At 41.3% G+C, this 25,013-nt stretch overlaps 1 protein-coding gene across 6 annotated transcripts in view; it reads left to right on the top strand.

The window, feature by feature from the left end:
• Window positions 1-25,013, top strand: part of MYOF (myoferlin) — a 203,859-nt gene that overhangs the window by 85,334 nt on the left and 93,512 nt on the right. For 4 of the 6 annotated variants that reach the window (XM_089690312.1, XM_089690310.1, XM_089690313.1 and 1 more), the window contains exons 10-17: window positions 9,095-9,125; window positions 9,745-9,860; window positions 12,115-12,241; window positions 16,500-16,603; window positions 16,711-16,779; window positions 18,343-18,386; window positions 18,763-18,845; window positions 19,470-19,508. In XM_089690312.1, the coding sequence (XP_089546438.1) occupies window positions 9,095-9,125; window positions 9,745-9,860; window positions 12,115-12,241; window positions 16,500-16,603; window positions 16,711-16,779; window positions 18,343-18,386; window positions 18,763-18,845; window positions 19,470-19,508 (613 nt within the window). The remainder of the gene's footprint in view (window positions 1-9,094; window positions 9,126-9,744; window positions 9,861-12,114; window positions 12,242-16,499; window positions 16,604-16,710; window positions 16,780-18,342; window positions 18,387-18,762; window positions 18,846-19,469; window positions 19,509-25,013) is intronic. The other 2 variants (XM_089690311.1, XM_089690309.1) reach the window with 1 other exon arrangement.

The raw sequence follows: 25,013 nt of genomic DNA, 5'->3' as shown, positions 1-25,013 counted from the left end.
GTGTTGGAAAATGGAGTAGCTCTCTCCTTTGTTTTTTTCAGTTGGCAAAATAAAACTTGTATGATTTGGATTTTCTCACTACTATTTGGGGTTCCAGAATGTTTCACAACATAAAAATGAATGTGTCCAAAAACTGACACTAACCTAGACAATCACTAATGTAACTCTTGGCCTAAACCTTTACGTAAGCTGGAAACGTAAATATGACATAAAGTAGTATTAAACCCAAAAGCAAGCATTTATTATATTACAGCTTACAAACTCTAGTAATGGCTGCATTCGTGTGTTTTTTTTAATTTTTTTTTTTTTGGGTTACTTTCCTTTTTTCACCTGTTGATCCAGCCAGCGAGTCTGTCTCAAGTCCCTAGCTGCTACATCTGCAGGACAACATCTGTAGAAAAACAAACTATTTACCACTGACAAGGGTGCTTACAATGGTAATATTTCTCTTACATTCATTGACGGATTTAGCTTCTCCTTATTCTTGACCATAGGGTTTTATTGCCACCTACAGGAGTAGGTGACCTTTGGACAGTCCTAACTGGTATATATCCCCCACCCCACTCTGCTATAGGCAATCCAGTTTTTTTTTTTTTTATGCCTATGGCCTCTTCTGCCTCATCTTTCCATTTGAATCTAGCAGGAGCTTGTTCAGGTGTACACTCTTAAGGGGGTTCCCCATTACGGCACGCTTCTCTAGGGTACTTGTGTTTCCTGTGCCTGTCGGCATCTGTAATCTGTGTCTGGTCTGCAAGGCAGATTTCTGGTCATCTGTGCACACCTAATCACCATTTTACAAAGATTGTGTTTGCGTCTTCGGATGCTCGTTTGGCTGCATGGTTTGCAGGCTACTGTTTTTTTGTTTCTTTGCCCCTTTTGGGGTTCTTTGGGTGGTTGGCATGTTTGCCTGGTTGTTCCTGTTTTGTTTTTGGTTTGCCCACCCCTCATTGAGACACTGCTTTTGGACTTCCCTATGGTCAAGAACAAGAAAAAGCTGTGTCCATCAATGAACATACAAGAAAACTTAAAATAAAAATTCCCTTTCTCTTAGTTCAATGACACACAGCCCCCACCCCTCTATTAACGTTTGTACTTCTGATACTGCTTGTGGACTGACTGGATTGCCTATGGCAGAGAGAGGGTTATATAACAGCTAGGACTGTCCATAGGCAGTGCTCTGTTCTTTTTTGTTTTTGTTTTTTTTTCTGCCTAGTGTCCTACTGCTGTAGGTGGCAACATAACCCTATGATCAAGAATAAGAAGCAGCTGTGTCCGACCATGAACTTTGAGAAAGGGATAATCCAGGTTTTTTATTTGTGTAAATCTTTTATCCCAAGATAAAGATGACACCAAACTCCAGCTGACACATTCTAAGCAGTTACAGCAATGTGTTAATGCATCGAAATCTGCTAGTACATCTAAACTACCCTTCCCCCAGACTGACAGTGCTGCTGTCCAAAGGTGCTCCTTCATCCAGGGGGTACACTCTAATATGGGAGGTGTATTACTGGCTGGAGAACCAGGTGAAAACAGAGGGGAAAAAAGCCTACAAAAACCTAATCCAGCCACTGCATTTAATGATTGGTGAACTACAATATAGTATATTTTTGGTTTTGGGTTTAATACCTCTTTATCCCTTTCCTTGAACCCATTCTAAAACCTAACTCTCGAGTTTAACCAAGCCCCATATTCCTAAAAAACCCCCCAACTTCTATCATTCAAATTGGTTTTACATGAGCTCTGAACTGAATAAGTTTGCATGTATGATGGCAAACATTTTTACTGCAAATACAGCAGGTAAAATAAGTATTGAACACGTCACAATTTTTCTAGGTAAATATATTTCTAAAGGTGCAATCCATACATAAGAAAAAACAAATACGTTCAGAAATTAAGTTATGTGTAAAAAATTGGAATAACATGGGGGCGTGGCCTGAGCAGTGTGGTGTGAAGACATCTGGGCTCTGAGCTCCAGCAGCCCTGGACAAATTTCTCTGTACAGCAGCGATCTCCAGCCTCCTTGCTCTCCCCAAATCTATGCCTTCCAAACACTAAATTTCCTCCCACACTCCCAGAAGTGGTGGATTGTGGGTGGGCTGGCTCCAGTCATTTTTCACCCCGTACTCAGCCGGCTCCAGAGCTGCAGCCAAGATCGTGCCTAGACACGAGGCCTCACTGCACTCTCTGGGTCTTCTGATGTTGCACTTAGTTTTATAACAGCCAGTCATGGTATCTGTTCTTATTTGCACTGCTGCTGTTTTCACTGCTCTGTATAGTTATATTTTACTGGATTTGCCCAGGGGTTGCTAAGTGGTGTTTTTACTATGTCCCTGGTTATTTCCTCCACATTAGGCCGGTCCTCTGGCGGAGGACTTACATTCTGTGAATTTGCAGTAGCAGTGACAGGTTTCTCTCCTCTCTCCGGGGGTATCATTCCTTTAGGTGGTCTGCCTTTTCCCCTGCGGACCTTGTTGTTTTTCTTTTTCTCTTTTTGCTTTTTTTTTTACCGGTTCAATATGTTTTGTATCCGGGTGATTGAAGGGGTCCGAGCTCATCTGTTTGACAATGCGTATTTAGTTCTGCTAATCTAGAGGAATAGTATACTATACATAGTTGGTTGTGCATCCCCTTTTATGCTGTTACCATGGCTAGCAAATTGAACATCTTGTCCTATAATTTTCGAGGGCTTTGTTACCCACAGAAGAGGGGTTGCCTTTGGCAGGAAATAAATCACCTGTCCCCAGATGTTATATTCTTGCAAAAGACGCACTTCACTGCCAACTCTATTCTCCGCATGCCTCTTGTACCTTTTTGACCAATAATATCATAATACATCCCCTATTGCTAAGGCCGGGGGGGGGGGGGGTTCTCAGCAAATTGACCCAGAGGGCTGTTTTCTATTTCTCAAAGGTTTAAAACATGGTCATAAATATACCTTTTTGCATTTCCGCATTGTTAATTTCATATCCACTACCCTTAAAAAATTAATGGACTTTAGGGAAGGAGTGGTGATTCTAGGGGGAGATTTTAATATTTCCCTGAACCCTTGTCTGGACACATCATTTTGGCAAAACATCCTACCGTGCGCTAAGGCATGTTAAACAGCTTTTGCATGCTCTTTACTTGGTAGACAGCTGGCGGGTGACGCATACCCGAGATAAGGACTTCATTGCGTAATGTGGTTTCTTATTCAATTGGTTCCATAACAATCATTCTCCTGTGATGTTGTCCATTCACCCCCCAGCTGCTTACCAGACTGAAAAGGTATGAAGACTTGATGAGAACCTGCTGATGGCCCAGCTGTTTTCGAAGCGGTCTCTCCCTCACTACAATTTTACTTCGAAACTAATTCCTCCGGAGACGTGTTCACACAGCCGATTTTGGGAAGGTCACAAAGCTTCGATCAGGGGTGAACTGATAGCCCATGGCTCTCGGATTAAAAAAGAAAAACGGAGGGAGATTGTGGCATTGTTGGATGAAATTCATGCCCTAGAAATTAAACCTAAAACACGCTTTGACTCTTCAGATGCTCAGGCAGTAGAAACTTTACGCACCACTCTCTCTCAGCTTGGACCGTAGAGCCAGGGACAAACTTAGTTTCTATGCCCACCGCTTCTATGAACATGGGAACAAATGTGGTCGCCTCCTGGCTAGACCATTATAAAACAGCAGGCATTAGGTCATGTTCATGGCTTGACAACAGACTGGACTGGTGGAGGACACTCATGCTATCGCTGGACTGTTTCAACAGGTTTATGACACTCTTTACAACCTCCCTACCAACACCCCTACTGTGGATGAGGTGATTCGGACTACTACTGTGCAGACTTGCATACAGGACTCCGCTTTCCCCTCCAATATTACTGAGGAACTAGAACGCCCAATAACCACTGAGGAACTGGGAAAGGCTGTTGCTGCCCTTCCCTTGGGCAAATGACTGGGACCAGATGGCTTCACTAATCAATATTCTAAGAAATTATTCTCTATACTTGCCAGCCCACTCTGTAATTATAACTCTGTCACCACTAACAACCCATTTCCTCAAGAGGCTCTCCTGGCCCATTTCACCATTTTGCCAAAGCCGGGCAAGGACCCTCAATATTGTGCCAACTATAGGCCCATTTCTTGAATTCCGATACTAAGCTGTTGGCCAAAATTCTGGCAGTTCGCCAGCAGGACCCTGTTGAGTAACTAGTTCACTCAGATCAGACTGGTTTAATGGTGGGCATGAGGCCAGAGATAATACAATCCGAGCTTTACCTATATTACATTTGGCCCAACATGGTCCTGCTCACACACCTTGCGTTGTACTTTCAATGGACACCGAGAAGGCTTTTGAGTGTATGAACTGGGCCTACATGACAGTGCTACAAGGACTAGGCCTTGGTGAATGGATGATGGGCTGGATTTTAGCTTGATCTTGGGAAACCTACAGCCCATGTGAAGATGAATGGCACACTCTCTGCCCGCTTTAAAATTCATAATGGGACTATTGCCCATTGCCCCCTTTATTTGCCCTGGTCCTAGATCCCTTTTGATGGAGAATCCAAAATCATCTGGACATTGCAGGGATCCGTATTGGGTCCACAGAGCATAAGCTGTCGGCCTATGCCGATGACCCCTTCCTTTTTTTTTTTTTTTTTTTTTTTTTTTTTTTTTTTTTTTGTTGAAACCCCATATCTCTGTCCCAGTACTTATGACAGAACTTCAACAGTTTGTTTTTATCCAACTTTAAAATAAATTATAATAAGTCTGTTCTGCTACCCATTCATATTCCACACCTGTTGGCTGAATTGCTGCAAGAGTCTTTCCCCTTCGTGTGGCAGAGGGACTCTTTTTTTTTTTATCATACTTGGAGACTCCTATTTTTCCCAACTTTAAACTTTTGTATGACCTTAACTATAGCAAATTGCTGACCTGGCATATTAAAGGATTTACAGCAATGGCAGATCCACCCCTTGACCTGGTTTGGTAGGGTGAATGTTTTAAAAATGATGATCCTACCAAGGATTATTTACTTTTTATATACTATACCTATTACCTTGCCCCAGACCTTCTTTAAGCAACTCCGTAGAGCATTTCTGACTTTTATCTGGCATGATAAACACACCAGATTGGCATATGACATCTTACGTAGACATAAGATGGACGGTGGAGTTGGGCTCCTGGAGATGGCTTTATATTCTAGAGCCATGGCTCTGGTGCACATTCTAAACTGGCAGCATGATGTCCCAACTAAACTGTGAGTTTCATTAGAGAAAACAATGGTGGGGAGCAGGGGCGGACTGACAACTCATGGGGCCCACGGGCAATAGGGGATCATGGGGCCCCTGTGTCCTTGCCCAAACTCAAAAAAACCTATGAAAAAGGTACCAGGGGCATCTCATGGGCCCCCTGCTGGCCCGGGCCCTCGGGCAGCGCCCGAGTTTCCAAATGGTCAGTCCGCCCCTGGTGGGGAGGAATCTAACGGGTGCCCCTTGGATCACGACTTCTTCCAGAGGACTTTCTGACTGGACGTCACCCCTGACTCCAACCACATTGGCAGTTTGCGATAGAATGAATGGGTCCGGATTATATGCTCCTGGGACATCTTCACTAGCTCCACTGGAGGGGTTTCCTTGGTTCCCACTGGGAGAGGATCTTGGATTCTTTCGCTCCTGTGGAGTGGATGGAGATTTTTCCCGTGCCAAATTTGCCCCTCAGGGTACCCCCTGCCTATCCATGTCTTACAATCTACGTATGGGACTTTTCCACTTGCAGATTGGAAACTGACTAATCAACTGACTAATTTTTTAACTGGGTTCAACCCTATGCCGCGACCTAGGCATGCTTTTACGCCATATGAATCTATGTGCGCTAGACTCCCAAGCTCTAGACATTTATTATCCCAAATTTATAAACTAGTGTTGAGTATGCATTCTATGTCGGTTCCGTATTGCATAATTAAATTGGAGAAGGAACTGGGCTTGGAACTTACCCCCCTCAGATACATTGGATTATTAAATTGACACATACCTCCTCCACCAGTTCCTGTATCCAGGAGTCTTCTTATAAATTTCTCACTCGATGGTATAAAACCCCATCCCATTTAGCTCAGATATTCCCCACTGCCAATGCTCATTGTTGGAGAGGCTGCAATCAACATGGTACATTTCTTCACCTTTCGTGGACCTGCCCCAAAATTGCAGCCTTTCGGAATACAATCACTCCTTGGATCCAGAAACTGACATTAAGCCACATAGAGGGAAATCCCCCTCTGCCTCCTCTTTCACATGACCTCATCTTCTATGAAGTTGTATTAAAAAAAAAAAAAAAAAAAAAAGTATCGCTCCCCATCTACTGAACGCAGCTAAATCCTTAACTCCTAGATTTTTTTTAAACCATATGCTTGCCCAACACTTTCTGACTGGAAGAGGAAAGTAGATGCAATTATGGAAGCTGAGCAATGGGTGCACATGGTTGGGAATGAAAGGGAGAAATTTAAAGCCTTATGGCAGGGATGAATGTACTATTCCTCTGAGACATCAGATGATTGATTTTCTGTAGATATGATATATTGTATACCCCTATGCTGTTGTTTATGCCAACCCATGTGTTTATAGTTTCTTGGGCAGGGGGTATGCTTTACCTGGCCTTATTTCCCCTATCCCCTAACCCCAATTTTTTCTTTTCCCTTCTTTTTTTTTTTTATTCTTGAAGTAATGGCGTTCCTGGGTAACATTGGTACCCAGCTTATGTACGGCTTACAATCAACATTTCTGGTTTACATCTGATGCCTTATTTTTTGTTTGTTGGCCTGGCCAATGTGAACATATTTGGTGACACTTTTGAATAATCTGAAAATGTTAAAGATTTTTTATAAAAAAAATGGAATGACACAGGGAAAACCTATTGAACACTGTAAATGAAATATATTTAATACTTCGTACAAAATCCTTTTGTTGGCAATGACTGCTTCAAGACTCCTCCTTTATGGAGAAAATAATCGCATGCATTGCTCAGGTGTGATTTTGGCCCATTCTTTAACAGTCTTCAAATCTTGAAGGTTCTATGGGCCTCTTCTGTAAACTCTGATCTTTAGTTCTTTCCATAGATTTTCTATTGGATTCAAGTTAGGTGATTGGCTGGGCCATTCTAGCAGCTTTTTTTTCTTTGAAATCAATTGAGAGTTTTCTTTCGCTTTGTGTTTGGGATAATTGTCTTGCTGAAATGTCCACCCTCGTTTCATCTTCTTCATCCTGGTAGATTGCAACAGATTTTTATCAAGAATGGTTGGTACATTTTTCCATTCATCCTTCCTTCAAAGACTTGAAGTTTGCCAGTACTGTATGCTGAAAAACTGCCCCACAGCATGATATTCCCACCTCCAAACTTCACTGTTAGTATGGTGTATTTGGGGTGATGTGCAGTGCCATTTGATCTCCAAACGTGGTGTACTATGGCATCCAAAGAGTTAAATGTTGGTCTCGTCTGAGCAGACTATGTTCTCCCAGTATTTCACAGGCTTGTCTAAATGTTGTGCAGCAAACTTTAAATGAGCTTCATCATGCTTTTTCTATATGGAGTCTTATGTGGCAAGCATGCTATGGTGATTGAGTGCATTACTTATTGTTTTCTTTGAAACCATTCTACCTGCTAATTCCAGGTCTTTCTGAAGCTCTCCACAAGTGGTCCTTGGCTCTTGAACAACTCTTCTGATAATTCTTCACTCCTCTGTCACAAATCTTGTGAGGAGCATCTGGTCATGGTCTATGGTGAAATTATGCTCTGTCCACTTACGGATTATGGCCGCATCTGTGCTCACTGGAACATTTAGAAGTTTAGAAATCCTTCTGTATCCAATACCATCAGTATGTTTTGCAACAATAAGGTTGCAAAGGTCTTGAGAGAGCTTTGTTTTTACCCATCATTAGATGTTTCTTGCATAACACCTTGGTAGTGAACCAGCTGATATTAATTAATACTGACAAGGGGCAGTATTGATTTGTCATTACTGATAGATTTCAGCTAGTGTCTTGGCTTGCCATGCCTTTTTTGCACCTCCCTTTCTTCACGTGTTCAATACCTTTTCCCTGTGTCATTGCGTTTTGTTAAACAGAACCTAATTTCTGAGCTTATTTGTTTTGGTTTCTTTGTATGGATTGCGTGGTTTGTTACCGACGTGGTGAAAATTTCATGTCAATAGCACCTTTAAAAATATATACCTAGAAAAATGGTGATGTGTTCAATACTTATTTTACCCGCTGTATAACTATTCTGTGCAAAGCAACCTTGCATCCTAATCGACAGGGAAGCCTAGGGACATTACTCTTCATTGGTGAACTGGTTTCCTGGTGGTTGGAATTTTGTGTGGGAACATTTTGCACAGGTACATTAATACTTTATTGTTATACAGGAGGTCACTGCAAAGCTACAGGCAGCACAACATATGGTTTTATTGCAATCTTCATACATTTGGAGTTCAGACCACTGAAAAGTGGTTAGGGTCTATAGGGCCAAGTAAGCCTCTGGCTTCTTAGAGGTCTTGGATACTTCAACAATTAGGATCTTTCTGTCCTAAAGGAGAAGTTCACCTTTTAGTAAAAAATAATAAATTCACATTTTTTTTGCAGGTAAAAAAATTAGCATTTATTATTTTTGTCTGCAGGAGCCTGGAAAACATTGCATGCAGGTGTCCTGCAGATCTGTCAGTATATCTGCTTGCCCTTATAGGATATATGGACAAGCATATATACTGACAGGAAGAATGAATGAACTGCTGCTTCACAGCTCCATGGTAGTTCATTGAGGACTACAAGCTGACAGCCGCTAAGGCTGTCGGACCTTGAAGTCTCTCATTCACAGAGGAAAGTGAATGAGTGATGCGGCTGGGTGGGCGGAGCCCCACATGGCCACGTTCTTTTAAAATTTGACAGCTAGCGGGGGGAGAGAAGAGAGATCGTAACATGTTACACCCTGAATATGGGTGTAACATGTTACGAAAGGTGAACTTATTCTTTAATTCCCCACAGTATTAATTATTATAAATGTATCGTCAATTTATGTCTTAAAAGAATGTATAACTAATTGTTTTTTGTTTTTTTTACAATTCTAGCTTGATATTGGATTTATATACGATGAACCAAGTAAGAAAATCTATTTTGGTCGTCTTCCAAGTTTTTCCTTTTTAACTTTGCTGTGGTAATACAAAATTGGTTTCCCTTCTTTAAAATGATTCTATAGTGTTTTTCTTTATAGATTTTCCTTCCATATTATTATGCTCAAACATTTCTGAGCAGTATAAAATATATTACAAATTCATATTTTACATTTACTATCTGAACACAAGAGCTTGTAGTTTCCATGGGCTCATTCTGTTGCTGTTCAGTGGAATAGACCTAAGTGGCAGGGAGATCAGATTGCACAGACTGCTGCATAGAGGCAGGGAGATCAGATTGCACAGACTGCTGCATAGAGGCAGGGAGATCAGATTGCACAGACTGCTGCAGAGTGGCAGGGAGCTCAGATTGCACAGACTGCTGCAGAGTGGCAGGGAGCTCAGATTGCACAGACTGCTGCAGAGAGGGAATACAGTTTTTATTAGGGAAACATTTCTTCTAGGTTGTAATTTGTCTCAGAATATCCATTTGATATATCTGGAAATGTCCCTTTTATAGCTCAGTCTGTCTGGTATGTTGCCTGTTCTTTTAAGTGATTGGAGGATGGTGACATCCAGGGAATGTTATTATTTTTTTCTCTTAATAGGTCATGCTGTCATGAGGAAGTGGGTTCTTCTCCAGGATCCTGACGACATGAACGCTGGGGCTAAGGGATATTTAAAAGTCAGCATGTTTGTCATTGGCACCGGTGATGAGCCCCCAGTGAGTTTTGCTGTGATGTATACAATTGTATATGAATGAAAACCATTACCCTAAGCAACTGAGCTAGGTTTAGGTATTTGCTATACTACAAGAAAACAACCAAGCAGATTCCAACCTTACGTAATTGATTGGTCAAACCGGATTTACAATCTAAGGGACCCTGTAGGCAGTGGCAGGTCACGGTCATCCAGTGCCCAGGGTGAAGTTTTGACACCCCCGGGAGGGTGGAATAGGGGGTGGGGATGGGTTAATAGCAATGCAAGCAACACAGTACACCAAAACATTTGTAACCTATAAGATTGATAGTACAGATTTTATCCTACAGTAAAATACGGGGCTGATAGTAATGTAGAAAGAATTGTCGCAGCATAAGTTTGAGGAAAATATGCCCATGTTGTTGGTGTGATTGGAAGGGAGAAATGCACCTGCATCAGTGGTGTCACTAAAAAGAAATGATGCTGCTGGAAGGAAAAATGTCCCTGTGTCTATGGTGTCACTCCAAGGAAAAAATATCCCTGCATTGGTGGTGTCACTGAAGGGAAAAATGTCCCTGCATCGGTGATATTACTGAAAGAAAAAATGTCACTACATCAGTGGTGTCACTATAAATATAAAAGGTCCTGTATCTGTGGTGACGCTGGAAAGAAAAATACTTTTTGTTGGTAGTGTCACTGGAAGCAAAAATGTCTATGTATCAGTGGTGTCACGTGCCCGGAGCACTGATTTGGCAGTGGTATGAAGGGAGAAGGGAAACTGGGCGGGTGGGTGCTTTTAAATAATGGGCTCAGTGTGGCTCTGATGGTTAGTTTACAGTGGCGTTAGCCCTCTAAAGAGTGATCCATGGTGACTTGCGTTTCAGAGGCTGTTTGACAGGTGGTGAGGAGGTGTTATATCACTTGCCCATTGCCTTTTAGACCCTAAATGCCCACACCACTGCTTACAACTGCATGCATTGTACACAGCTGCAACACAGCCCAGTTGGGGTTGAAGGGTCTGCATTCAGCAGACAGTATTGCCTGCCGAACACAACAGGAGGATTAATTCTTTCCCACATGTCAAATTTTGACATGCGACTGTGTCCGTGAAGCATCTGCATCCACTTCTCTAGGCTGCCTGCGCACAGCTCCACGGTGAATGCAGATGCAGCAAAAAGAGGCTTAGTGTGGTGGATGGGTCTCAGCTTCCGTTTAAAAGAGCCCTAAGGGGTTTTTCTGTTTGCCAACCACAAGTGTAAATAAGCCTGGGATGTAGGGTGAATATGAGAGGGAAAGAGGAGCTCTGGGGATAACTTACTCTCCCACCCTCTGTGTACTTACAGTTCAGTGTCAGCGTGGCACCTGCCCAAAAATGAAGGAATCTACTTCTTCCCCTGCCCCGATTTATGTGAGATGTCACATGACAAGGGGCAGTCTGCCTTCACTTTCCTTCAGGTGCCTTTGCTAGGAAAGATGTCTGTGCCCTCAGCAAGGGTGTTGCCCTGCTTTCTTTCCTGCCTAATTTACACTGCTGTCAGTGGGAGGAAAGAGCAGAATTCCCACTCCAGCAGCTATCATGGCCCCTACACTGTGCTCCATTTGGAAGGACAGGAGGGATGACCGCGTCACACCCGTCATTCAGGCAGTTGGAGAGTGGTGTGTTTACTGGCTCTTGGAGCCCCCTCTCCACATAGCACCACTGTGTCCAGGGCAGGTGCCCTTTCTGCTCCCCCTTGCCTCCACCCTGCCTGTGGGGTGCTTTCTAGATTATGCTGCAGTGGATTACTTGGAGTTCAGATTCAGAAAATATTCTCATTTTAGCACAGTTCCAGTGTTTCCCTAAAGTAGAACTATAGGCAAAACGTTTATTTTCATTTTGGATAGAGCAAAGGATTGTCATTGGCAGATTTTTTGCCATCTGTCCCATTGCAGAGCTTTCCCTTCCTGCCCTATAGACAAACAGGAAATGAGAGGAAATGCCTGCAAGTTTAAGGGAGTTCCTTGGGGACCCCAGGGCACCAGAACTAGTGTCCCCATTGGAAGATTTCCCCTTTCAATGATAATGGCAAACAGGACAAATAGAGAGGGTGGAACATCCTAATGAGGGCATAGACCGCAATAAAAACAGGCATTCCAATGCGTCTCCACTCTGTCCAAAACTTGAAAAAAAAATGATTTACCTTTAGTTATACTTTAAATAGCATTGATACATACCGGCTGGCTTCACTTGTTTCACGTGATAACATTGCCATTGATATGTTATGCTTCCTTATTTTCAGGTGGAAAAGAGAGAAAAGGACATGGAAGCTGATGATGTAGAAAGCAATCTCCTCCTTCCTCCTGGAGTAGCACTTAGATGGGTCACGTTTCTCCTGAAAATCTACAGAGCGGAGGATATTCCACAGAGTATGGAGCTATTTCAGCATACTGAACTGTTTTCAGTTGGTCAGATTGGTTTAACTTTGCACTTGGCATCAGTTTGATTAGGGTTGGGTTAACTATGTGCCATGTATCGTTTGGTCGTTAAACTTTAAAAATTATCACAGCAAGAGCATCTCTAAGCCCCCTTTCACACTGGGCAAAATCCATTTTAATCCACTCGTTCAGCAGGGGATCTGTCTGCTGAGCAAAGTGGGTGGGTGACAGGTTGGTGTCTGCTCTGCTTGTGCAGAATAGACACTGACACATTCTGCTCTGCTCTGACTGCCCTCCAGTCCACTAGTCAGAAGGGGAATGGATCCCCTTCCCCCGTCCTTTTTTTTTTTTTTTTTTTTTTTTTTTTTTTTCCTCTAGTGGATCAAATTGTATGTAGGTATTTACATCTGCTGCTCCACAAAGTGGAATGGAGAGTCTGATCAGGTCTGCCAGAAAAACTGACAGGTGGACCCAAATGGACTGATAGTATGAAAGGAGCCTAAAAGTACACCTATAGAGAATCCATGCAGCAACTCCCTATCAGACTGCACCATGTTCCCTTGTCTTTATATTACATTTTCTTGGCTTGGTCAAGGTGCCATTATGTTTGGATGAGTCATAATATCTTTTTTGTACATGCATAGACTATTAAACTAACCATGTTTTGGGTCCAAAGGAAACCAAAACTGTACCATGTATAAGTGCCCAGTATGCCACCATGTTTTCAGCTAGAAGGATTTTTCAATAAAGAGAACAACACTTGTAAATGCTGCTAATTTATGAATTTGTAGCAACCTGACTCTTAAGAAAACCAAAATGGTCTTGTACTGAGTTTAAACTGCCCCGTAACATTTCATACAGTAATCTTTACTTATATTGATTTCATTAGGTGCAACTATTCAGAAATTGATTAAATTTAATTTTTTAATACTTGTAGGTCTTTCAAGAGCCAAACAGGATAAAAAGGATTGTTGATAAATGCTGCTTTATTTGCTAGAGAATGTAGTGTAAGCATACAGTTTGGAATTGTAAATTAGAAGTCATGGATTGGCCCCTGACTTTAGGGGCTTAGATATAGATACATTGTTGAACTAATGTACAGTTGTGTTCAAAATAATAGCAGTGTGTTGAAAAAAGTGAATAAAGCTCAAAATCCTTCTAATAGCTTTTATTTCCATAAACACAAATGTATTGAACACTACACATTCTATTCCAAATCAAAACATGAAGAAAACTATATCAAATTTGTGTTGTTCCTCTAAAACAAAATTGAAGAAAAGTGAATATTAGACTGTTCTTCTTTACAAACTCAAACATTCACTATATAAACTGAAAAATGTTTGAAGATTTTGCTTTCCTTTGAATCACTTAAATAATATTTAGTTGTATAAGCACGGTTTCTGAGAACTGCTGTACATCTGTGTTGCATGGAGTCAACCAACTTCTGGCACCTGTGAACAGGTATTCCAGCCCAGGATGATTGGACTACATTCCACAGTTCTTCTCTATTTCTTGGTCTTGCCTCAGAAACTGCATTTTTGATGTCACCCCACAAGTTTTCTATTGGATTAAGATCTGGGGATTGGGCTGGTCACTCCATAATGTCAATCTTGTTGGTCTGGAACCAAGATGTTGCACATTTACTGGTGCGTTTGGGGCCATTGTCTTGTTGGAACACCCATTTCAAGGGCATTTCCTCTTCAGCATAAGGCAGAATGACCTCTTCAAGTATTCTAATGTATTCAAACTGATTCATGATCCCTGGTATGCGATAAATAGGCCCAACACCGTAGTATGAGAAACATCCCCATATCATGATGCTTGCACAACCATGCTTCACTGTCTTCACAGTGTACTGTGGCTTGAATTCAGTGTTTGGGGTCGTCTTACAAACGGTCTCCGGCCACTTGACCCAAAAAGAACAATCTTACTTTCATCAGTCCACAAAATGTTGCGCCATTTCTCTTTAGACCAGTCAATGTGCTCTTTGGCAAATTGTAACCTCTTCAGCACGTCTTTTTCAACAGTGGGACTTTGCGGGGCCTCCTTGCAGATAGCTTGGCTTCACATGGGCGTCTTCTAATTGTAACAGTACTCACAGGTAACTTTAGACCTTCTTTGATCTTCCTGGAGCTGATTGTTGGCTGAGTCGTTGCCATTTTGGCTATTCTTCTATCCATTCAAATGGTAGTTTTTCGCTTTCTTCCACGTCTTTCAGGTTTTGTTTGCCATTTTAAAGCATTTGCGATCATTTTTAGCTGAGCAGCCTATCATTTTCTGCACTTCTTTATAAGTTTTCCCTTTCTCCAATCAACTTTTTAATCAAGGTACGCTGTTCTTCTGAACAATGTCTGGAACGATCCATTTTCCTCAGAATTTCAGAAAGAAATGCACTGTAACCAGCATGTACAACATTTGCTGCCTTCCTTCCTTAAGTAAGGGCAATAATTGCCACCTGTTCAAAGAATAAATGACCTCACTAATAGAACTCTGCTATTATTTTGAACATACCCCTTTCAATTAGTGATTCAATTACACAGAATCCGGAGCATGCAGGTCATGAATGTTGGGTCTGTTGGATTTCTATTACCGTATTTTCCGGCGTATAAGATGACCCCCTACTTTTCCTGTTTAAAATGTAGTGTTGGGCTGTACTCGCCGTATAAGACTACCCCTCTTACAGTGCACACCAGTGGGAAGAATCGTGCCCCATCATTGGTGTCAGTGGGACGAATAGTGCCCCATCATTGGTATTAGTGGGAGGAATAGTGCCCCATCATTGGTATTAGTGGGAGGAATAGTGCCCCATCATTGGTATTAGTGGGAGGAATAGTGCCCCATCATTGGTATTAGTGGGAGGAATAGTGCCCCATCATTGGTATCAGTGGGAGGAATAGTGCCCCATCATTGGTATCAGTGGCAGGAATAGTGCCCCATCATTGGTATCAGTGGCAGGAATAGTGCCCCATCATTAGTATCAGTGGCAGGAATAGTGCCCCATCATTGGTGTCAGTGGGAGGAATAACACCCCATCATTAGTATCAGTGGCAGGAATAGTGCCCCATCATTGGTGTCAGTGGGAGGAATAACACCCCATCATTAGTATCAGTGGCAGGAATAGTGCCCCATCATTGGTGTCAGTGGCAGGAATAGCGCCCCATCATTGGTGTCAGTGGAAGGAATAGTGCCCCATCGTTGGTTTCAGTGGGGGAGGAATAGTGCCCCATCGTTGGTGTCAGTGGGGGGGAGGAATAGTATCCCATCGTTGGTGTCAGTGGGGGGTGGAATAGTGCCCCATCGTTGGTGTCAGTGGGGGGGGTGGAATAGTGCCCCATCGTTGGTGTCAGTGGGGGGGGGGGGCATAGTGCCCAATTGTTGGTGTCAGTGGGGGGGGGGGCATAGTGCCCCATCGTTGGTGTCAGTGGGGGGGGAAAAGTGCCCCATCGTTGGTGTCAGTGGGAGGAATAATGCCCCATCGTTGCTATCAGTGACACCAACGATGGGGCACTATTCCTCCCACTGACACTTGCTTGTAAAAACAGGGGTGTTCCAGTATGGTGCTGCTGCAGCCAGCATATGTGGTTGCAGCAGCACCTAAGCACGGCACACTTACCTGCATCTCCACTCAATTTTCGCGGGGCCGCTCAGCTCCACCTCCTCGCCGGTGATTGGCCGCCTGTGTGCCTTTCCTGAGCTACAGTTCTGGCAGCCAATCACTGGTGAGGAGGTGGAGCCGAGCAGCCGCGCAAACATCCAGTGGACGAACCGAAGGAAGGAGCAGCCGCGCTTCCTGGACCGGATTGTCGTGGGACCGGAGCCAGGTAAGAGACAGCAGCCCCTGCCCACCCCTGTACTTAGTTTCCCTTCTGTTGGAAGGGGTGGGGGGGCGGCGGCGGCACCGCGCTGGCCCCCTAAAAAGTGTCAGCATGCCGTTACCAGCGTTTAAGACGACCCCCGACTTTTGAGAAGATTTTCAAGGGGTAAAAAGTAGTCTTATACGCCGGAAAATACGGTACTCTACTACACCTGCTAGTAAATTATTTGCCATGTAGAAATATCATTTCTACCAAAAACCGTGATTGATCAGGTTAGTGATGTCTGACTGCTATTATTTTGAACACAACTGTAGGTAGCCATATATAATTACTGTGGCACATCAATAAAAACTATGTTTACACATTATTTTAGTAGATGAATATTGAAGTAAAGATAAGTGATCAGTTTTAACACACAGTATGTCTTTCCATAGTGGATGATGCTTTTGCACAGTCAGTGAAAGAACTGTTTGGAGGAGACTCTGACAAGAAGAATCTTGTTGACCCATTTGTTGAAGTGTCATTTGCTGGAAAAAGGGTATTTCAGTCACAATACCAAACCACATTGTTTTTTTTCATTGTTGTGTGATCACTATGTCTATGCTCCCTTATTTTTTTTTTTTTTTTTGTTTTTCATTTTTTTAGGTCTCTACTAAAATAATAGAGAAAAATGCTAATCCAGAGTGGAATCAAGCTGTCAATCTTCAGATAAAGGTTAGAGACCATTACATACAGGCATAGACATAATTGTTGGTGCTCGTACAACACGTTGAAACAATGCCTCATATTCCTGAAGTGTTAAAACTAAAAGAAATAGTCTTGTGTATACCTAAATGCCTTTAGTATGCCAGAGTAAAGTAAAGAGAGGGTTAAAAAAAGATACATTTATTGCTCATTCTCCCCCCCCCCCCCCCCCCCAAAAAAAAGGAAATGGTAAGGTTATAAAAAAAGGGACCGTGATATTTTAAGCTCAGCTGGTTTCTATTTTAGAATCACAAATGTCTTCAATCTTGTAATCAGACATCAGCTTATTTAAATTGAGAAATGTACTCACTCTGTTGTTTGATATTGTTGTGTACACCACACTGAACATGGACCAGACAAAGCAAAGGAGAGAGCAGTCGGAAAATTATAGACATATATTTCAAATGTAAAGACATTCTCCAAGCAGTTTGAATTTGCAAATATTAAGAAGTTTTTAAGGTCTGTGGGAGTGTAGCTAACCTCCCTGGATGTGGCCGCAAGAGGAATACAAACCCCAAACTGAACAGAAAGACAGTGCAAATGGTAGTCAAAGAACCAAGAAAAACTGTCTGTTTTCGAGTGGCTGTGGGCTCAAAGGAAGAAGACCCAGGAGGGCTCCACTGTTGAAAGAAAAACGTAAAAAAAGCCATATTGGAATTGCTAAAATGCATAATGACATGCCATAATGTTTTTATTAGTATGTCCATTGGATAGATTAGACTTGAATGGAGCATTTTGACAAGTTCAAAGATGAGAAAATGAACTGTTCAAAGAAGACCATAGCTACTCCGAAACATGGAGGAGGCTCAGTTACAGTATGTGTTGGGGATGGTTTGCTGCACCCAGCAAAGGGTGCCTTGAATCTGTTCATGGCACAATAAAATCTCAAGACTAACAAGGAATACCGGAGGGACATGTACTGCCCATTGTCGGAAATCTGTCTTAGTCACAGGTTATGGGTCCTCCATCAGGATAATGACTTAAACTCACAGCTAAAAGCACGCAAGAATAACAAAGAACAAAACATTCTGAAGTGGCGTTCTATGAGTTCTGATCTGAATACTATTGAGCATCTATTTAACTGGCTGAAACATGCAGTCTGGAGAAAGCACCCTTTAAAATTGAGACTGCTGGAGCAATTGCTCAAGAAAAATGGTCCAAACTACTTAGGTTATGGAAATCACTTGTTTCCAGTGATAGAAAGTACGTGCAACAAAATATATAAGGTTACAGGTACCATCATTTTTTTTTTTTTCCATACCATTTTCATTTGTTTTATTTAAAATATTTAGTTGTATTAAATCTCAAAAGCAAAGTCTATTTGTATTAAATGTGGAAAAAACAATGGTGGATGACAATTAATTTTGTCGGTTTCAAGTTATTTCAGAGAAAATTGTGAGTTCCTCATTTTATGTGGAAGGGCACCAACAAAGTCTACAAATCCTGTCTATATATAGATGTAAATGTATACAATATATACATGCCTGTATATTTGTAAATCTATACAATGACCAAATGTGCTTGCTTTTTCAGTTCCCATCTATATGTGAGAATATAAAGCTAACAGTTTTTGACTGGTAAGTTATTGGCAGCTTTACATGACTTTTAAAATGAGTAAACCAGAGACTGGTGGGCTTAATGAAGAGGACTGAAAGCAAAAGTGTGGACGTTTTATAGCAACAAATCACTATTAATTTTACATTGATCTGGTTTCTGTAAACTGACATCTGATTGCTCTAATATACTGTAATATGCAAATAGTCATTGCTGTCTGCACTTTTATTGAATATACCATTGTTATGCAGCCATGAAGGACAATTCAATTGTACAGTATTCACTGATCAGATTGTTCCAAGGTCCCCATACACAGGGTTATTACATTTGGAATAATAACTCAATATAATATGTCATTCTGTTTAATGAATTGTTGGGTTTTTCAAATGCTTTGCATAGGGACAGACTCACCAAGAATGATGCCGTTGGAACGACTGCTTTGAGCTTGTCTAAGATTGCTTCTTCTGGTGGCGAAATGGAAGGTGAGATAAATTGAGTTCCCATCCCTTCCTTCTACATGGAGTGGTCTTTACTTTTTTTCAGGAACCTGTGCCCTCCCTTTTAGTCACAGCTTTGGCAGACACCCTTTTATATAGTATAAAAATATAAAGAAACCCAAGCCCCAGCACTACCTTGTTAAACTCTGCTTAAGCTTCAGATGCATCTAGATCTTCTCTTAATAAGCTTGACAATGAATGGATTCAACCTTTGGTCCTTGTATTTTGACAGATATTTTTGTAATATATCTTATATTCCTTATTGTAATGTTTTTAGCTATAATGTTGGACAAATGCTGTAGATTTATGTTTTTGTAGCTGCTCAGTGCCAGTACCTGATAGAAGTGTAGGGTATGCTTTGATTTTTACTGATTTTTCTTTTTATTTACTTTTTGTTTTTGTATATAGAATAATCTGCTTTTGTATACAGACCATTATATTTTTATAAGTTGATAGAAGACCATAGGATATATTACTTTTTGTTTCCTGAAGTTCATCTTTCAATGTCTCATTTAATTTCTATTATAAGTGATTGCAAAGGTTATTACAATTTATTACACAGTTACTGTTCATCATAAAATATTTAATGGTTTTCTTTTTGCAATATAGACACTGACACAACAGGAGTTGGGTCTTCAGCACTGGAAGGTGTATATTGTGGTGTGATTTTGATTTCATACCCCACTGCCCAAACTGTATATGAGCATATAGGGGGAAAATGTTTTATTACATAAGAGCAGTGATGAGCAATTCACCATGGCAACCAATAAGGTTTCATCTTTAATTGATTTAAAGCAGTCAAAAGATTTAGTGATTGGTTGCCATGCATTAATTTACTATGCTCGTTTCTCTTTCTTGTACATGGAAAACAGTTTTGGCACTGGGACCCGCAGAAATCCTGCTTCTTCAAATGCTTGTGTTCTTTCATATTTCTGTAAAATAAATATAACAGACTGGATCGTTTTAGTCCTTCCTAGGACAAAATCTGTATTTGCCTTATCAAAGGACAGTAGCAAAGCCAAAAGGCGATATAAATGTAATCGAATCAGATGCTAGCTATCATTTTTCTAGTGCCTGCTAGAAACTAAACTAACACCTGTTTGGTTTTCTACTTGCACTAATATAATCTTTCATGTAGTAATATTTATGAATGAGCTCCATTGTGAAGAAAACCGAGTTTGGCTTGCAGATATCTCATTGTAGAGTAACATTAGGTTTGTTACACACATTGCAATGTGACTGTACACATTTCTTTAGATCTATCAGCAACCATGTAGTGCAAGTGTCAGTCTGATTTGGATACACATCCATCGTTTAGGTAGGCCCTCACATTGCATAGTCATTGGTAGACTAAAGATTTTACAGAGCTCGTACCATAACATTTCAGACTGTGTGGCTAACTTAATGGAAGGTTCTGGTGAAATCGGAATTTACCCCCAGTATGTTGAATCTAAAAATATGCTATAGTGTTTTTCCTTAATGCTTGCCTATGAGCAGCATAGTAGCTTAGTGGTTAGCTTTTCTAACTTTTGGTGTCCTCCATTTGAATCTCTGCCAGAACTTCATCTGCATGGAGTTTTCTTGTCTTTGCTGGGGTATCTTCCCACACTCTAAAGACATGCTGGTAGATTAATGGTTCCTGTCTAAATTAGCACTAGTATGTGCATACTGTACATTGTATGCCTATAAGATAGGGACCTTAGATTGTAAGCTCTGTGGGGCCAGGGACTGGTGTGAATGCATTGTATGTAAACAGATGTGTAAATTTTCAGCATTTGTAATAAAAGGGTTCATTTATTTTTGTGTCACTTTCTATCCCAGTTACAGTGGATACCAAGATATGAGATGGTTAGGCATAGATTAGTTGTGTGGCAAATGTTCTGTACAATACGTTTTGAGAACAAAATAAACATTGTTTGATCATTCAGTAGAACTCATGGTCTCATAACTGGTGTGGTATGAAAACCGTATCTTCTTCATAGTGGATCTCAAAAAAACATAAAATTACATCGCTCTTTGAAAAATCATTCAGGTCTACAAATGGATCCAGTCCTGTATATTTTGCATGTTATCTTTATAAGATCATACCTTGAATTGTTAAATACTAATTTCTCACTACTAACGACTGATTTATTCTGCTCTAACATATTCCAAAATGCTTTGCATGAGAATTGATTTACACACAACGTAAATAATGGATTTTTCTAGCCATACTACCAACCATGGTGTTTTACTAAACAGATAAAAAGTGCAGTATGTCCGGCTAATATGGTGGGCCTATTTAACCCTATAATGCAAGGATCAATGATGGGCAGTAACCCATGACAATAGTCACTCTATTTGCAGCAGTTCATAGTGCACAAATGATAAAACTGTTACTATAACCCTATTGCAGCAGAATGGGAGTCTTCAAGGTGCAGGGAAGAGAGCTCCTCTATTCTTGCAAAGTGATTTTTTTTTATTAAGTAAAATCTGTACAAACAAATCACACATTGCTGAGGTGTCCCATTGAAAATGTTTGTTTTCTTTCTTCATTTGGGACACAATCATTGACCTTTTGTTTTAAACTTCCGTCTACCAGAGGATTGGCCACTGGAAACAAAAAAAAATCATCACAGGATATCCTCTTTTATGATCAGCATGCCTCACTTTTTTGCTAGTTAGGTAGTGCTAGGACGATGGATGTCTGTATCAGTGCTGCATTGTAAAAAAAACAAACCTATTTTTCCTACAGCTTTTTTTTTCAGCATTTTTCATTCAGTCAAGGCTCTTCTCTACACTGATACAGCTTGTCTCTTTGCTTGTAGTTATTTGGCACAACGGCCACCAGCCTGGTTTTGGAGTGGTGCCTTTGTGCCCTGATAGACTGAATGTTGCAGAGCTAGCATGGAGATGACCTTCAGACATGGGGATCCATGTAAGGTGCTTTCCACACCCTGTTCTACCAACACATTATCCACAGAGCATTTTGCAGGATCCAAACCTGTTAGCATTCCCTAAGAGCTTGCCTGTTTCTGTAGGCTCACATCGTGTGTAGAACAGTCAGGCTGATCATGGGAAGTTGCCTCATGAATTTTGGTTACTGAGCACCTTTTGAAATCCTCACTTTCTGCCAGTTTCCTGTGGTGGTTTTTGATGTCATTCAGCACTCAAGAAGAATCTTCCTACTTCTGCATTGCAAACCGCTATGTGGAACTCTGATTTTTAGTCTATTCTTGCTGTCCTTCTGATCACGGACAGCCATCTGAACCTCATCTGTTACCAGCTGTCCGGGTTGCATGAGTACTTGAGGTATTGCTTTGTAACCTGAGCCTAGCATTGCCTAACTGTGAGTCTTGCTGCAATGGGTTCACACTCTACTAATGGCTCCGGTGCTGCTTGCAGTATGATCAGTGATGTGGCCAATGTCTGGAACAGTGTTATCCTCTAGAGCCCTTTTTTACATTTTTGGCTTCTTCCCTAGCGATCTCAGATGTGGCCAGCTCCTTGGCCCTTTCAGCTGAGGTTTTTTCATGCAGGACTTTATGGCCCAAATTACCCAGTTATTGCTGACTCAGGGGTTACAAGTGTGCCTTTCCCTGAATATGCTCTGTGATCTGCCCACAGCCACTGAGACCAATTCTGAGTCACTTCATTCTTCAGCAACTTTGCCTCTGAGGAGTCAGTCTTCTGGCATTATGCTTAAATTAAGACACCAATTTGGCTCTTATTGATGCAGTGTGCAGCTCCCTGAAACTAGAGGATTAGCCTAAGAACCCTGTAAGACCACAAATAGTTTACTGGTGCACATGTTGTTCCAAGTCTTCCTCCATGGCCATTGGAAACACCCTGACAAGTGCTTATTAACATTGTATATGTTTAAAAAGAAATTTGCTAAAACGTGGTCTGCCTCCCACTGTTTATGTGTCATTGTCTCCTTTAACAAGGCAACTGCCATTCTTTTATGAATCCAAGTGATAAAGGATTGGAAGTCTTCCATAGATCTTTCTTTGTGACAGGCCCTGCTCTTCACCTGTCTTAGCTGTTGATTTGCTTTGCCAAACTCTGCCTGATTGGGTAAAGTCCCTTAAAAGGGAGCTGGATACTACTGCAGTTGATTGCTTTGTCAGGTGCAGAGAAAATGGTTGTAGCTTTAAGCTACAACTGTAATGGGCTGCTGGAGGTTTTCTGTTTTTGTCTCTGCATGGACCTGTCATTACACACATGGAGGACACTAAAAAGTGTTGAAATTTAAAACCCATGTCCAAGAGGCATCAGATCTACATGCCCTTTGGATCCACTCTGAATACTGTTGTTTAGGATGCAGTAAAAATATTCAACTAGTTAAGTAGGAGGGCAGTATTTTCAATATGAAGCTAAGATCAAGAAGACATGACTTCAAACTAGCAGAAGGAAAGTTCAAAACTAATATTAGAAATATTATTTTACCAAATAGTTGATGCTTGGTGTAGACTTCTTATACATCACTTGTTTGTTGTTTTTTTTTTTTTTTATGCTGTCACTCTATGTATACATCATGTGTTCTATGTAATCTTCCTCAGTGGAGGAAGTCCATGATACAGACTGGGAAGGCAGAGGCTCAAAGTCTGCCAAATTCTCAGGCAAACTATCCTCTACATGAAGGTGCACCCCCCACAGTAAACACTGGAAAGTGGGCGCTTGGGCAGCTTGCATCTCGGGTGCAGGAGGTGGTTTCCAAATTCACTCCCTGGACCCTCTCTAGATTTCTTACCTCCAACTTTCCTTTATCACTGCAGAGATCAGCAAGGGACCCTTTCCTGTCCTATGGACCAGCGTATCATTGCCCATGTTCCTCTGGCAGGACAAATTCAGGGGTTTCATTCAAATCTTTTAACCGTTTTCTAGCCCAAAGGGGGTCCCAGCTTGTATCTCAAATCACTGAATATCTCAATTCAATCGCAGAAATTCTGTATGGTATCCACCAGGTCTGTCCCTGCCTCACTTCACGAGGGAGACTTTCGAACATCTGTGGACATCAAGGATGTGTGCTGGTATGTCCCTGCTTTTCTTGGAGTCTCCTAAGGAACATAGGTTTAAAACCTCTGTGTTTATGATCATGCTCTGGTACTATTTTTCTACAAAATGTAGGTGTTCTGGTATTAGAATGGGGTATCCTGGGCTAGCATACAGTTTTTGTTTGTTTGCCAGTGTCTGCTCTTCCTGCAAGCAGCAGTATAGTCTAAAGGTTCAGGACTTCCTGTGTTGATCAATTTACTCCTAGAAAAAGATTTTCCAGCGAGTGCAAAAATCCTGTTTTATTTGGTATGTCATCTGAAAACATGAATTCTTTTTTATTCATTATGTAGGCTGATCAGACGTTCTAATTTTCTCTGACCTTTAAAAGCAAAATGTTTTTGTGCCAGTGCCTATGAAAGTATTGAGGCTAAACAAATGACATCTATTCAGAAGAAGTCGGCAATGGCAGCGCCATTTTTTTTTTTCTAGCAGATTTCCTTTACATTTTTTTTTGTTTGATTCTTCTCAAGAAATATCTATGAAACCCAAAGTATGGCACTGAGCAGCCCAGGCATTTTGAGCAAGCTGCCAAAACTTTGCAGTGCATTAAAATAAGACTTGCATCATTTTCTTTTAACACAGTGCACCACAGCATGCAGCATGCATGCAGTGCAGTGTTTAGGTACCTTTCAAAATGGATGATACTACAAAGTACCTGTACTTTTATGCATTTCTGTGCACTGCGGTATTGTGCGGTGTAAACATAGGTTTTCCTGTATGATTCGACAGCACTCTAATGTAAACTGGCCCTAAGCTTGCTAAATTTAATGGACTGTATGATCTGTATCATCCAGTGTATGCATTTCAGACTTGACTGGAATCATAAGCAATCGGCAATAAACCCTGGGCTCTTGTACAAAGCCTAGATAAGAATATTTGCCTATAGCAGCCAATTAGTCTACCTTTTTAAATTTTGTAATTTGAATTGGAAATTTGATAGTTGCAATCTTATGGCCTGCTATGGGGTGGGGGGGCACTCTAGTTTTTAAACACTACCCGCATTGTTTCCTTGTACTTGTAAAACAAAGAATTAACCTGGCCATACACAGCTCAAATTTTGGCAAGTTTACTATGAATTGGCCACAATTCAAGCCGTGGGAGAAATTCGGCAGGGAG

The sequence above is a fragment of the Staurois parvus genome, unplaced genomic scaffold (assembly GCF_062004578.1).
Source record: "Staurois parvus isolate SC_StPar_1 unplaced genomic scaffold, SC_StPar_1.0 ptg000525l, whole genome shotgun sequence".
Taxonomy (NCBI): Eukaryota; Metazoa; Chordata; class Amphibia; order Anura; family Ranidae; genus Staurois; species Staurois parvus.
Note: the sequence above shows the minus strand (reverse complement) of the source record. Positions and strands in the feature narration are given on the sequence as shown.